The sequence below is a fragment of the Aquila chrysaetos genome, chromosome 17 (assembly GCF_900496995.4).
Source record: "Aquila chrysaetos chrysaetos chromosome 17, bAquChr1.4, whole genome shotgun sequence".
Lineage (NCBI taxonomy): Eukaryota > Metazoa > Chordata > Aves > Accipitriformes > Accipitridae > Aquila > Aquila chrysaetos.
This window is the reverse complement of record NC_044020.1, coordinates 25,450,487-25,464,213: the sequence shown is the minus strand read 5'-3', so window position 1 is coordinate 25,464,213 and position 13,727 is coordinate 25,450,487. Positions and strand designations below refer to the sequence as shown.

The window sequence follows — 13,727 nt, the reverse complement described above, 5'->3', positions numbered from 1 at the left end:
AATAATAACAATAATCATCATCATCAGTTTTTAACATGTCAAAGCAAGAATGTAATAGATTATTTTTGTACCCAAAGCATTTGAAACAAATGCCAATGGATTAAAAAAACCACCCGCCCCCCACATAGATACACATTAAGTTTAAACAGCTTAGCTATTTTCTTTTCACTGATAACACTACTAAAAAAAAAAACAAACAACAAAACAACCAAAACTCATCAAACTACTCAGATGAAAAGCATTTTAAACAGCAAATAGGAGCCAGGATTGACACAGCTACAGTTTCTTTCCAAACTGTATGACCAGTTGCTAAGAAATCCCTACCACCGCAGATCCCAAAGAATCCTTCGAAGTTTAGAAGGAGAATGTTTCCTGCCTTAATTACATACATTTTAGGGACTGTGCTTTACAAGACATACAAGAACCCTGAGAGCATTCTTTCTGAGTTATTTCTAAATCCCTCCCCATTACTCTGTCACTTAGGAGAGAGCAGGCTACAAAGATTCCCAAAGATAAACTTAGTAGTAACCAATAGCCTCAGACAACAGCTCAGCAAAACTCAGTCCCCTAGTTTAGGGTTTGTTTTTTTTTCAAATGAAATACCTAAATTATTACAAGTTGCTTTCCAGGCACTCCTTTAAACAAATACAAGGAATAAGAGGAAAATGACCCCTACCTTGTGTTTTGCTGAATGCTGAATGAGCTCTGTAATCAAAACTTTGTCCTGCTGCAGCCTCCGCTTCATAAGCTTGGAGCAGTTGATGTTGATGGCATCCAAGATGTGGGACGTATTGTATTCCACAAAGGGGCGGCTATCAATCAGCAGCAATTTTTCTGTACCACTCTCCAGCAAAGCCACCAACTTCTCGGCGACAATGGGTTGAGTCCTGATCATCTCATCGGCCATGACAACAATAAGGCCTCTTTCACCACCTCCCTCTCTAATTTGCTGCGATGATGTAATGGCTGTGTACTCAAAGGCTTAGCCACACCATTGTACTAGAAGTGTATGAGGTCATGCTGGTAGTGACTGGCAAAAGAAAAGTTAAACCCATTTTCAGAAAGAGCTCTTCAACTGAATGTCTCCTCCTGCTTCCAGTTGATGTGCTGTTACAAAGGGTTCATTCCACAAAACAGCCCCTCACATCTGATTCATCAGGAAGATGACTATGGAGTAGCCATTTCACAATTCAAACAAAAGATGCTTTCTGGCTGCCGCTGCATTACATCATTCTTTACCTTTGCTCCCACCCATCAGCTTTACACCGGACTAGGAGCCTGTAAGAAGGAGAAGATTAAAAAAACCAAAAACAACGCCCCCCCCCCCCCAACCAGTTGAGGCCATGAAAGTTTGCAGAACGAAACAAAATTAAACTCTGGGGCTAACTGCACAGTGGTCTGTACCATATAATACATACACTCCTGAGAAGTTCCCCTCTCTGCTGTATATGCCAAACACCTAGAGAGAGTATTTGCAACTACAGTCTCTGAATCTATTCCAACTACCTTGCCTGGACAATTATCTTGTATTTCAGGCAACATACCCTCTCTTAATTGCAGACTTTTGTTGCCACTAGCTCTGCCTCTTCACAAGAGTTTGTTAGAATATAATTAAGAGATACTGCCCCAAAACATGGTATTCCTTTCAATAGCAAAACTAATTAAATGTGTTTCAGCACTTCACCACTTAGTAAGGAGTTGTAAAATTAGTTAGGATACATTTTTAAAGTTTAATGCCTTGGAAAGTATTTTACAAACCAGCACTGCAAGTCAGGGAACTGAAACTGTACGAAAGAAAGGACAAAACTTAATCCACCTCTCTCCTTTAAGAACATGGTTGAAGAGAAACCAGAAGAACAAGATGATACATCAGGACACAAGCATTTTATTTGAATTAATCACCATACATGGAAGAGAGGCCTTGTGAATACACTACCAAAAGGTAAAGCAGTGAGCTCTGTCTCTGGTCCTTCTGGAGCAGGTGGGACAGTTACGTGAGGTGCATTACACTTTTCACACATGCTAAATAATGTCTGAAGCAAACTATACTTTTGTAAAATTAGATCCTGACAGCATCCAAACCACATCAGCCAAAACAGCAGCAGGCGAGCAGTAAAAACACCTGACGTGTTTCACAACCCATTTGTATTACTGCCTCACAGGTGTCCTCAGGCTTTTCAGAGCCTCCCAAAACACACTTGGATGGAACAAGTCCCTGTAGGAACACTCCTCACGAGGGGCTTTGTCCATGAGAGGTTTAGCTGCGTTTTAGTGCACGTAGTGCCACAGCTACAGATGCAACAGAAAACACGAGACAACTTGCTTTGCTCCCACAGTTCAAAACACGGTCTCTTAGTGCGATCATGGATATTTACAGGGACAGCGGTCTACGTAAGGCTGCAAACAACCACTCCGGAGGAAACACAAGCCACGGGTTCTGCTGCCTTGGTAATCAACTCCAGCAAGAGGGGACAGCTGAGGGTGGTAATTTCTTCAGCCGAGGTGGTGGAGCTCACAGGTTAGAGCCTGTACATGAAAGGACAGGCCTGACACAGTCCCTCACCTCGTTAGTGTGGCAGACCTTTTCGAAATGAGCAATCCGGGCTCAAATTGGTGCAGGGTAAAGCCAGGTCAGCAAGAAACCACGTTTCTCCAGTTTGCGTGTCTCATGCTATCGCATTCCCTCTTCCTGTTTGGGGAAGCTATTTTGGGTCAGCAAAACTACACACCACCTCTTGCACGAGGCCAAATGTGCCTTCAAGCAACTCTTACGTCAGTTCTGGCCCGTGCCACCCAGCCTGTGACCCAAGCAGCCTTTCCACCTCTGCTTTCTGCTGGCTGGGACAAAGCAAAGTAACACAACTGTCACAAAACTGAAGTGGCCAGATGAAGAAAATAAAAATCCAACTGATTGACACTCTTGAGGCAGCGAAATATTTGTAAACAGAAGCAAGTTACGAGGACACATTTTCCTGGATTCTTAATGTATGTACAGGTACATACAGGATGAAGATTTTTTATCTTAAAAAAAGAAAAAAATTTTACATCTTCAGCTTAACAGGTTCAACTGGAAAACTTACAGTCTACTTACAGTGTTGACTTGCTGCTTCAGTTTGAAATGTTTATTGTCTATCTTAATTGCAAGAGAAGTAATGAATTCAAACTAATTTATAGATAGTTTATTAAAAGTCCTGTTACAGCAACAGGTCAGTTGCATTTAGCAATGGGAAATCCCAGGTCAGCAGATGTTTTACTCATTAGGTATATTATACAAATCTACATATACAAAATCTTAAATGAATTAAATTCTGATAAAAGTACAAACTTCACTTTAACCACACACAAAAAAACCAACCTGAAAGAAACTTATTTTGTGAGAGTTTCATGTAGCAATACAAAAAAAATCACCAGGTTTCACATAAACAGCCATTAGCTTGACAAAAATGTGATTTTCTATTTGCCTTGACTCTAGTGCTATAGAGCCAGTGCTTTCAAGCTTGTCCAGATAAATGGAAGTGTATAGCAGGGAAATGCATATTGCTCTAAATGACAAGAATTATTGGAAAAATTACTATACTAAGTCTTAATTAAACCTATTAAAAAACCTCCCTATCTTTGCAACGTGGTTGGCAGGTGTGCTCCCCCTCAAAGAGCAGTCATTATATACTGGCCTCAGGAAGATATCAAAAGACTATTGAGTAAAAGTAAGGGGGAAAGAAGTGAAACTTGATAGTTGTGTCCATTTTTTTTTTTCAGACAGAAAAAAGTATTCTGCATTTTTTTTATTTCTCTGTACATGTTCTGTCATGAATTTTGATTCTCTTTTATTCGTATCAAAGGCTGCCAGATACCAAACCCACTGAACTCAATGAAAACTTTTCCACTGGCTCTAGTGGGAATTGGCTCTAGCTCCTTTGTGAGCTAGACAGTTTGTTCGTGAACTAGACAGTTTGTTTTGATGGGTAAATTGCTGACTTAAAATCCAAGTAATAACAGGAAAATAAAGCAGCTGAGAAACTACAGAACTCTAAAACGGAGGCTGTTAAAAATACATCATCTTTAATTTGCAACTTTCAGTTTGGGTATATTTCTTATCTTCTAAATGCTTGCTGCTCACTGTCTCAGCCTTCACTCTCATATGATAGAAGTTTGTTTCAGAAGACCCTTAAAAAAACCTCAAACCAGTCATATATGGTGACTGGGTAAAGAGCATGTAAAGAACATAAGGCAAGTGGGCTACCAGTCAAGAATCCTTTTAAATAACACTATTACCTTAACGTGTAGCTATGTGTTAAGTTTCTGAAAGCATTCTGCCCATGGCTTTAAAGTAATAAACTTAACAGTAATGTCACCTCAAGTTATTGTGATTGAAATCCTATTTTGACAAGAGCAGCTACATTGGGCGGGGGAGGAACAACATTTTTATCAATTACAGGTTTTTGTTTTATTTTAATTCTCTCTGTTTCTGGTATGATCAGCCTTTGGGACTCTTCCTTCGGACCTATCTAAACAAGAGAAACTGGCAGCCTCCTGCTTTAGGTAAACACTAGAGCTCTCCTCCCATTCCTGGTGACTGCTCTTATCATTCAGCTACTGTGAGGTGTTGAAATATCTGTTTCATTTCTAATCATAGTTTGTAAAAAGCTAAAATTCAATTTCTTGACTGTTCTCTTTCTGCTGTGCTACTTGTGACTTGGATAGCAATGGTATGTATTAACACCATACTGTCTCATAAAATGATGCAATATAACGCTTTGCCCTAAATAGGTCATTATGTTGCTGATCTGCAAGCTAGGAAACCATCTTAGCCACAGGATGTTCTACACTGAAATCAGGATTACGGAAAAGTGATCTGTAATTGAACTACAAGAATACTGCATGAAGTCATTCACATAGACACTGGTAATACTGCATGGCTTCTTCCTCCTTGTAGAGGGACTGCAACATGTGGCACTTCTTGTTACCTCTTCTTTTAAAGAAGAAAATTAAACTTTTAACTCACTGTAAAACTCAAAAGATCTGTCCCATGCTTGCCGAGTATCTTTACAGTTTCTCCATACTGTTTAAAGAACCAAAACAACAAAAAACATACCATCTTCCATACAAACAACGGTGGATCTCTAATATGTATGTGTAATGCTGCCACAGAACTACAAGATCTCTCTTTGCCTCAGGGATTCCTGTCCCCATCCCAAATGGCTCAGATGGAGCAAAGCAGGCAACCACATAACTGGAAACCTGGCACTTAAGTTGTGTGTTTGATTCTTCAGTCAAAATAACTCACATTTTGTATGCACTCCTAATTTCTACTTCTACCACTTCGACTCCAAGCAATTTCCTTACATCATAGCAGGATGCTTGTTTGAGTTACCTCAGGTTTTGGTTCATATGATAGCAACCATTTTTAAAGAGGCAGATGTAGCAAAAATGTATTTTAAAAACTCTCAGAACAACACTCTAATTCTATCTCAGTTAAGGAACTAGCAAAGAGCTTCTAGAAGCCTTGCTACAATCTCTGAAAGACTTCTACCTCACATAAGAAGATAACCTTGAAGTTGAACCTTGGTGTCATAAACGCTCAGCAGTTTTGCTCCTGACTTCACTAATGCCTGCTTTGTCAGGTGCCTACAGCAATGCTCCCACATACGTCACTGCTGCATGGCAAAACACCAACAAAATAACTTTACAGCATCTGAGTATCAGAAGGTCCTGAATGGCAGCTTTGCATACTCAGCCTGAGACACCTGAAAGAGCTGATTTTTTTAAAATCATATATATTTCTAGAGGCAAACACATGCATGTATGAGAAAAACACTATCCTCCCCTATAGTCAAGTTCCCTTTCATGTTTCTCAGGATGGACACCAGCATAAAAAAGAAAGCCAAAAGCTGAATCAAAACACAGAGGTAGGAGATCCTAAACTGCAGGACACATGCCACTGCTGGCACATCAGGTGTTTTCAAAGCAGTATTTGGCTTCAGCGTTACTGAGCTGGGAGCTGCCAGTGGTTCAATAGCTGGTGCCAATACCTTCAGCACCAGTCCCTATCGCCACAGCCACATGTGATACTCAACAGGCAAGCCTACACAAACTCCTGCATCAGGGAGGAACTCCTGACCCAGGGATCTCAGGGTGATTTCCCACTCCTGCAAGATGTTTTTTCCCCCACAACATCTATGATAGCCGCAGCATTCCCTCACCAGCCTCAGAAAGATGGAAATAAAAGTTGTTCTGGACAGATGCTTGTAACCTATGCTACTAGACACTGAGTGACAACCACGGAGAGAGAGGGCTGATCCTTGCTCAAGTTGCTACTCATCAGTAGCAAGAAACACAAAGTGTCTATGGAGCTCAAGAGAAATAAGATTTCTAAGTGACAGTGAGGAATGGCTATACTTCTGAATTCAGCAAGTAAGCCAATAAATTCCAGGGATAAACAACTGTGTAATAAAGTGTAAAGTCTGGGAAAAAATACATAACTGAGGTTACAAGAAGCCTATGTCTTGCCTGCCATTGTGCAGACCACACAGGAATGAGATTAAAAATGCTTCTTTTAAATAAAAGAAGAGCTGTGTTAACAAGGGCTTGTGTTCCTCAACTGAGTGGAATGAGGGTGTCTTTTGGTTTTTCAGATGACTCAAACAAGTGTCATCGTCTCATAAGCACATCATTTCCTCACATTGGTTGGGGGGGTGGAAGAACACAGACTTTCCTTCCAAGCACGCTCCACTTTCGTGCAAGAGTGGAGAGCAGCAAGAATTCACTCAAATAGAAACACATAGATTTAAAAAAATTTGTTTTAAAGAGTCACTTATGTACCATGTTCATAAAAAAGAAGCAGTTTTAAGAATTTCACCCTGTTTTCCTTATCTGTATGATCAGAATGGCTGCTCTCTCCTCTCCTACTTTCAGCACATCTATACTTCAGATCTATGCAGTCAAAACGGATAGCGTTAATTTTCTTTTCCCTGTAGAAACAGCAGCCACATGCATTTTAGATTACACGGTGTACATTCATGAGAAAGGCAAGTATGATCCACGGGAAAAAAAAACAGATGAAGGAGAATTTTCTGTTCATTACTCTATTGTCCTTCATCCTACTTGACTAATTACTCAGTTTTGATTATTAGTTCTAAAGAAAAGTCACCCCACTTCATTGTGCTCACCAATCTGAAAACTGAGACTTGGAGAGAGTCAGAAAGCAAATCTACTTCCCATGAATAAGCTGCACAAAAGACCTCCAGTTTAGATTTCTAAGCTCGCTCTATTTCTACACCTACTGCTCAGTGACATTTTTACCACCAGCAATCTACAACAGCTGGGCTAAGCAATGTGAATGGACCTTACATTTAGATAACAGTAAGATATTGCTTTTCATACAAATAGTGGTATTTGAAATAATATAATGTGTTCTACTACCCAAACAAAACCAAAACACACACCACCAAAACGCCACTTTTTGCTGACCTACTCAACATAGCCCTCAAATACGTGCAACGTTCTTGCAAATATCATCCGTGCACCATCACCAACTCTAAGCAATAAGCCAGATTATCATCACTTGCATTTACCAAGAAGCCAAGCTTTGACATTCACTTGTTCACATGGAACAATAAACATTTATTAAGTATTATAGCAGGGAAACCTGACTGATCGAATGTGAGCTCATGGGAAATGTTAGAACATGCTGTTGATATGTTACATCACTCTATTCAACAGCTTAGAGACTTTATCTGGGGACTCCCTTCTCCACCCATACAAGCAAGAAGCTCTTTCCATTTCAAAATACTTTTTTGTTGCAGGTTCACAGCATATAGTTCTGTGACACCCAGAATGAAAGCTTACCTAATCCACTCCAAACAAATACTGTAATACATAACATTTTTAGTTTCCTATTGCCTGGGACACTAGGCAACCAGGAAAAGAGTCAATGGATTTTTAATAGATTATTCTCCCTGTATGACTTTCAAGTCAAAGCAACTGAAAATTCTGGAGTACTTTTATATGAATTCACAATTGTTTCATGTCAAAAGCAATTACTCACCTACATTTAAGTCAAAATCTAAACAGGCTGAACAGGACAGAGGGTGGTCCACATACAAAGGCCAGCAGAGGGAAATACCTAAACATAGGGAAAAAAAAAAAAATCCTTATTACAAGACAAAAAAGCCCCCAGAAAACAGATTTCACACTTTCAGTGCAGTCATTTCTATAAAACTCCCCCAAACACATGAAAACCTAGGTGAGAAGAGATTTATAAATGCTACCATTTGTTTACATGGAAAGGGTCTGAAATAGAAAGTTATGTTATACTGATTTTCTAAAAGAAAAGAAAAAGACCCACAGCAAATCTCTGCACTATCTTTAAAAAGAAGAAAGAAAAAGGTTGGAGATACTTAAAAAAAACCAACGAACAAACAAAAAAACCAACAGTAGACTTCCAAGCAATTTGACACATCTCCCTGCTAGAAAACTAATCTCTAACTAGCATTCAAGGGTGATGCATTTGCATGAATTCAAGCAAATTCACAAACTCTTGTTCAGTATCTACTAATAGAGGAGATTGCCATAAGTAAGTCCAATTACACATATATTTTGTATGGACAAAGACTAGCGAAACAGAACATCTCAGGTAATTAATCCCACCTCCCCACATGCTAAAAAAGCCAACACTGGAAACTGGTAACACTGGCATCACAAATCATTACGTATAGTCATACCCGTACAACTTCTATACAAAGCACCTGATGTTCCTATGTGAACAAATTAAATAATAACCTTTACATGAGGAAGTAAAAATAAACACATTAGTGTCAATTCCAAATGGTTTCCTGGGCAGCTAAAAACAAAATTCAAATCATCACTATCAAGAGATGACAGCTACGCTTAATCACTGTAAACATAAACCATGACAATAAATTATTGCCAAGCACTGCCTTATTACGAAATCCAGGAGTGGCTCTGAACCACGTAGTAAACGACACGACAACCACAAAGAGCCACCACAGCAGAGGGCTGAGCACATTACGATGGCGAACACAGATGCGAAACCCACTACAGAATCGCCTCTCTGTCTTTAGGCAACCGTTCTAAAAACCTTGCAAACACCAACAGTAGAACATGGGGCTAGAGCCCTTCAGACAGATGATTAAAGCGTTTGCTACCCAGAACACGCTCTGTTCACTGGGACAGACACCTTGACTGTGACCCATGTGTTTGTCCCTGGGAGGTCCCAGGCTAGAGAGCTCCTCACTTGTCCACCATAAGCACACCCGAGTATGTACTCCTACGAGAGCAGCAGGGTGGAGAGGTGGACAAGATCTGCTGAAGATTGTGCCAGGTCTGTTTCTTCCCCTGCCTGCTCCGGCTGGCAGATACCCTTTCCAGCCCCAGGAAGAGGCTCTGCAGATCTCCCTTGCTCCTGTTCCTAGTCCAGTGGCATAAGGCAATGGAGAACGAAGAGAAAGCTCATCCTACTCATCGTGTTTGTTGCTATCCCCTTTTCTAATCTAATCCCTGGAAATTAAAGATAACCTAGCACTTAACACTGATTAGGCTCTGCCTAGAGACAAGACCCTCTGATCAGAGACCACCTTGTGACAGTCCAAGGAAACAAACTACTGGGACAAAAAGCATCTCCCTTTTTGTTTCTTAGTGCTTCACGTGCAGTTTCTGAAGTCTCACTGAAAACTGCCAGGTAGTCTTCACATTCACTAGTACCTGCCATCCATGCCTCTCCAAAGTCCTTACAAATAAACTAGCTGCCACCTCAGGAAACTATATACTACTTTTTCCCCACTTTAATGAGTAGAAGTAAATCAGGAGTTTAAAGCAGCCCATAAGAGCCCTCATCTCACCATTGGGTGGAATTAATTCTGCTGAAGAGCAGATGAGAAACAATGCATATACTTAATTTCAACATAGTTTACTGGAAAGAGGTGTCACATTTTTAGAACAGGATCCACTCATGATTGAAGACTGAGCTGCTGCAAGTTCAGCCATAAGCATTAAGTACATTTGGAAATTCCCTGGCAATGCTGTTAAAGGAACAGACATTTCCTGTAATTTTCGGAAACATTTTATATCTCCCCTCCTCCTTTTTAGCCTTGGTGGTAAGAAGGGGGAGGGAGAGAGAGGATACCATATTACCATTAAGTGAAATATGAATGAGCCACCCAAGTTTAAAGTGGAAACTTCAGCTATTTGTGCTTAGGAGAAAGTTTAAAAAAAAAGTCTTTCATCATTAAGAGGCCAGGATTTTTCTGCTGACTTTAGGAAAAGAAATATACATCCTTTCAATTAGGGTGAATTACAAAAGGATATAAACTTGCCTTTTTACTTACTTCTGGCAAATAAGAAGTCCTCCAGGCCTTATTTAAATACCTTTTTCCATTTTCCAGAATTAGAAATGGAAGCCTTTTTTTCTCCTCTCTTGCTCAGGGCCTTCCCTAAACTGCAGCTAAACGAACCCAACCAGTTGGGTCACACGGAGCGTTCCTCCCACAGCTATGGCATTGTGGTGCCAAGCTAGAAGCCAGGAAGAGACTGAACAGCCAAGCGTGACAGCAGCCTTCCAAGGACCTCAGTACCTACCTCTCCTTTCCTAAAAGTTTAATCCTGTCCTTTCCTAAAGATCTAATCTTGTATGAAATATGTGGCATAAAATTTATAAAGTTTGCAGTAAGTTATAAAATGATTTTATTTATCTACATAATCTGAGTCTGAAGAGGTCCAACCCAAAGCCACAGCACGTAACATAAGAATTCACAAACCGAATTAAAACCAGAGGACAGCTGCCTATCCTTACAAAACACATCACGAGTGCTATTTGGGTCCTGTATACTGAATGGTGAAGATTTGTCATTTAATTGTGACAACTGGCAAAGTCCACGCTTGCCAGTCTCTACCAGCAACTCTATTTTAGTTTTCAATTCAAATACACAATGTACAAAACCAGAAAACCTTAAAGGGTTGAACTACTTTATAAATCCTTAAGCTGTTGAAATCCCATCATATCCTTACTCTTTGTAGAACAAGACTGCTTTACAGCAGCCCCTTTCATGATACCGAGGTTTCTATCTACTACACAATCCACACATCCCAAATCGACTGACCGTGTTCTGCAGCTGTGCAGACCAATATGAATGGTGACTTCTGTATTTTAAATGATCATCTTTTTGCTGAGAAACAGATTAAAAGAAGAGTGCCCTGAAGAGAAGTGCTAACTAAATATCAAGCGCAGCAGTTGTCATAGTCCATGCTACTTCTTTAAAAGGCTTCCCATGAAAGAAGATAAGATGGGACCTCAGAGTCTTCAAATAAAGGTTAGCCTTTAAGTTTAAGGCCTTTTGCCTAGTGAGAGAGGGGGAGACATTCAAATATGGGTCTGCAAATAAGGTCTGCCAAAAATTAAAAAAAAAAATATGCAACTCTGATCTGCTTTGTGGTCACTGTATGATGAAAACAGAAGGTGGATCTGAAGTCTTCATACAAGAACCAGGACGGATTAAAGGCAGAGGATAATGATGGTAATTTTATTAGTGAAATAAATCAGAATAGCTTCTGGGCAAGGCAGGGGTGAATTTCTTGCAACAGACTTGTTAATGACTCTTAAATTAAACTGAATGACTAAAGATCACAGTGAGTCAATCTCCTTTAAGAACAGAGACCTGTAAACTGCTTCTACGGTATGGTACGCTGTGGGTTAAAATGTTCTGGTCTTTCACCCATTTGAGGAAATGACACCAGTTCTCCCGGAAGGCAACATGCACATTCAACCCCTCCACATCAGGGCATGAGAAAGTTTGGAAGGAATTTCTTTTTTTTTTTTTTTTTTTTTTTTTTTAAACTGTCAACATTAATACTTTGTTTCTTCCTGCTTGTGTCTGAAAATACAGTGCTGCATTGCACTGCATGCATGTCCTGTCAGCTGTACAGAGAAACATCTAGAAGTCTAAAAAAAAACCAACCTACTAAGTGTTAATTAAATCCATTGTCAAACTCATTTAAAAAACTCTCTGCATGTTCAAAACAAAATCAATATTGTGAGCAGTGTGTGCCACATCGTGATAAAAGCACACAGAAACATTTTCAGAAGGGATGTTGGGCCCAACAAAACATTGACATTACACATATGTAAGCTCAGCCCTACTCAGTAAAGCAGTTAAGTTTAATTGGGTTTCTCCTTAAATGATGTTTATATGTCAAAGAGACAGAATAGATGGTGGAAAAGTGAGTCCACAAACACTGTATAGCCCGAGTATCTTGAGGTGGGTGTAGAGAAAGAAACATAGAGGTATATGGTACACAGCAATGTTTCCCCATTAATGTGGTAGAATAATTCCAAGTTCTTAGGTGTTCCCAGAAATTAAACAGTTGCAGTAATCCTGTTAAGATGTCTTCCATTCTGGGCTGTGCAGAGTAGGAAGAGGTTCAGGCTATGACATGGAGTGACTGCTGAATTGCAGACGAGGCCCAGAAAATAAATTAACAAACTCCTAGATCCAGACGATTGGGACCCAAATCTCTCACCATGGTGTAAGACTCCTGACAGCTCACACACACTGGGAACAGAGCATATTTTCATACCTAATTTGTACCCACAAAGGTAATTCTGACGGCCTGCTTATTGCAATCGCTTTCATATTTTAATTTGATTGACAAGACGGTACCAACAGGGCCTCAGTTCAGGAACAAAAGCAAGAAGTCATAGTATCTCACTGAGCTACGCTCCAGGTAACATGCCCTGGTACGTCCTTCCCAAAGGATCCCAAGTGTTTCTCTGACTTTGAATCATGTTATAGAAGACCTGCTGTAGTGCTAAAGCCACATTTCTAGCATGGTAACTACACATCTGAAAAGAGAAGCCATACATATCTTTACAACCGAAGGAGAGAAGAGAGGGTGACTTATGTTCCCCAGCTGTGCCTCTTACATCACTAGAAATATTACCATTTAACTAGAGGAAGGAGAGTGACATAACCACAAAATATATTAATCCCCCTTAAGAACAACTGACAAAATATGACCACCATTACATCTAGTTTGCAAGAATTAAAAGGGACCAGGATTTTTTAAATTTTGAAGAGCAAAAGCATGCTCTACCAAATCAAAGGAGTAAATTCTGTTACTATCTGATACGCACCTTAGTCAAAGACCAGCATCAATAAGAAACGCTCTGTAGCAACCTCGCTGGGCTTCTAACTGGATTTGGAATAGCAAAGAGAAACAACACGTATTCCCTTAAATTACATTTGTATTATCTTGTTTGAAGTGTGCTTACATGTATGCACAGCTCTGTACGAATCTATAAACAAGATTTTATATTTCTCCAGACATTGTAGAGGTGCTCTGTTTTATACAGTCCTCTAAAAAGCAACCAGAAAGGCATTGATTGTTGTCAAAGTAATCCCAAGCTAGGAGAGTTCAATATACTTTTGCAATAACTGAAGTAATATATCAACAGAATGGATCAACTTCAGTGCACACGGAGCCAACTAAAATACTTGGAAAGAAGTGTATCACCTGCAGACTGCAAGACCCTCGTATTTCTCAAGGTATTCAGCAAAGGAAGAAGCACCAGTTATATTTACAATCATGGATACATCAATAAATAATACTGATTAGTTTTATAATAACTTACTGATTATACATAAATTCCTGTTGATACCACTGGCAAGTGTTCTGATCATTTTCAGACAGACTTCCAGTCTGCATGTGAGCAGCCC

At 39.8% G+C, this 13,727-nt stretch overlaps 1 protein-coding gene across 13 annotated transcripts in view; it reads right to left on the bottom strand.

The window, feature by feature from the left end:
- Nucleotides 1-13,727, bottom strand: part of DUSP16 (dual specificity phosphatase 16) — a 69,229-nt gene that overhangs the window by 31,802 nt on the left and 23,700 nt on the right. For 4 of the 13 annotated variants that reach the window (XM_030041455.2, XM_030041456.2, XM_030041454.2 and 1 more), the window contains 2 exons: nt 8,045-8,122; nt 677-1,278 (listed from right to left, as the gene is read on the bottom strand). In XM_030041455.2, coding sequence (XP_029897315.1) covers nt 677-907 — 231 coding nt within the window. In that variant the 5' untranslated portion in view covers nt 908-1,278; nt 8,045-8,122. Of the gene's footprint in view, nt 1-676; nt 1,279-2,563; nt 2,690-8,044; nt 8,123-13,727 lie in introns of all 13 variants that reach the window. The other 9 variants (XM_041129443.1, XM_030041458.2, XM_041129446.1 and 6 more) reach the window with 5 other exon arrangements.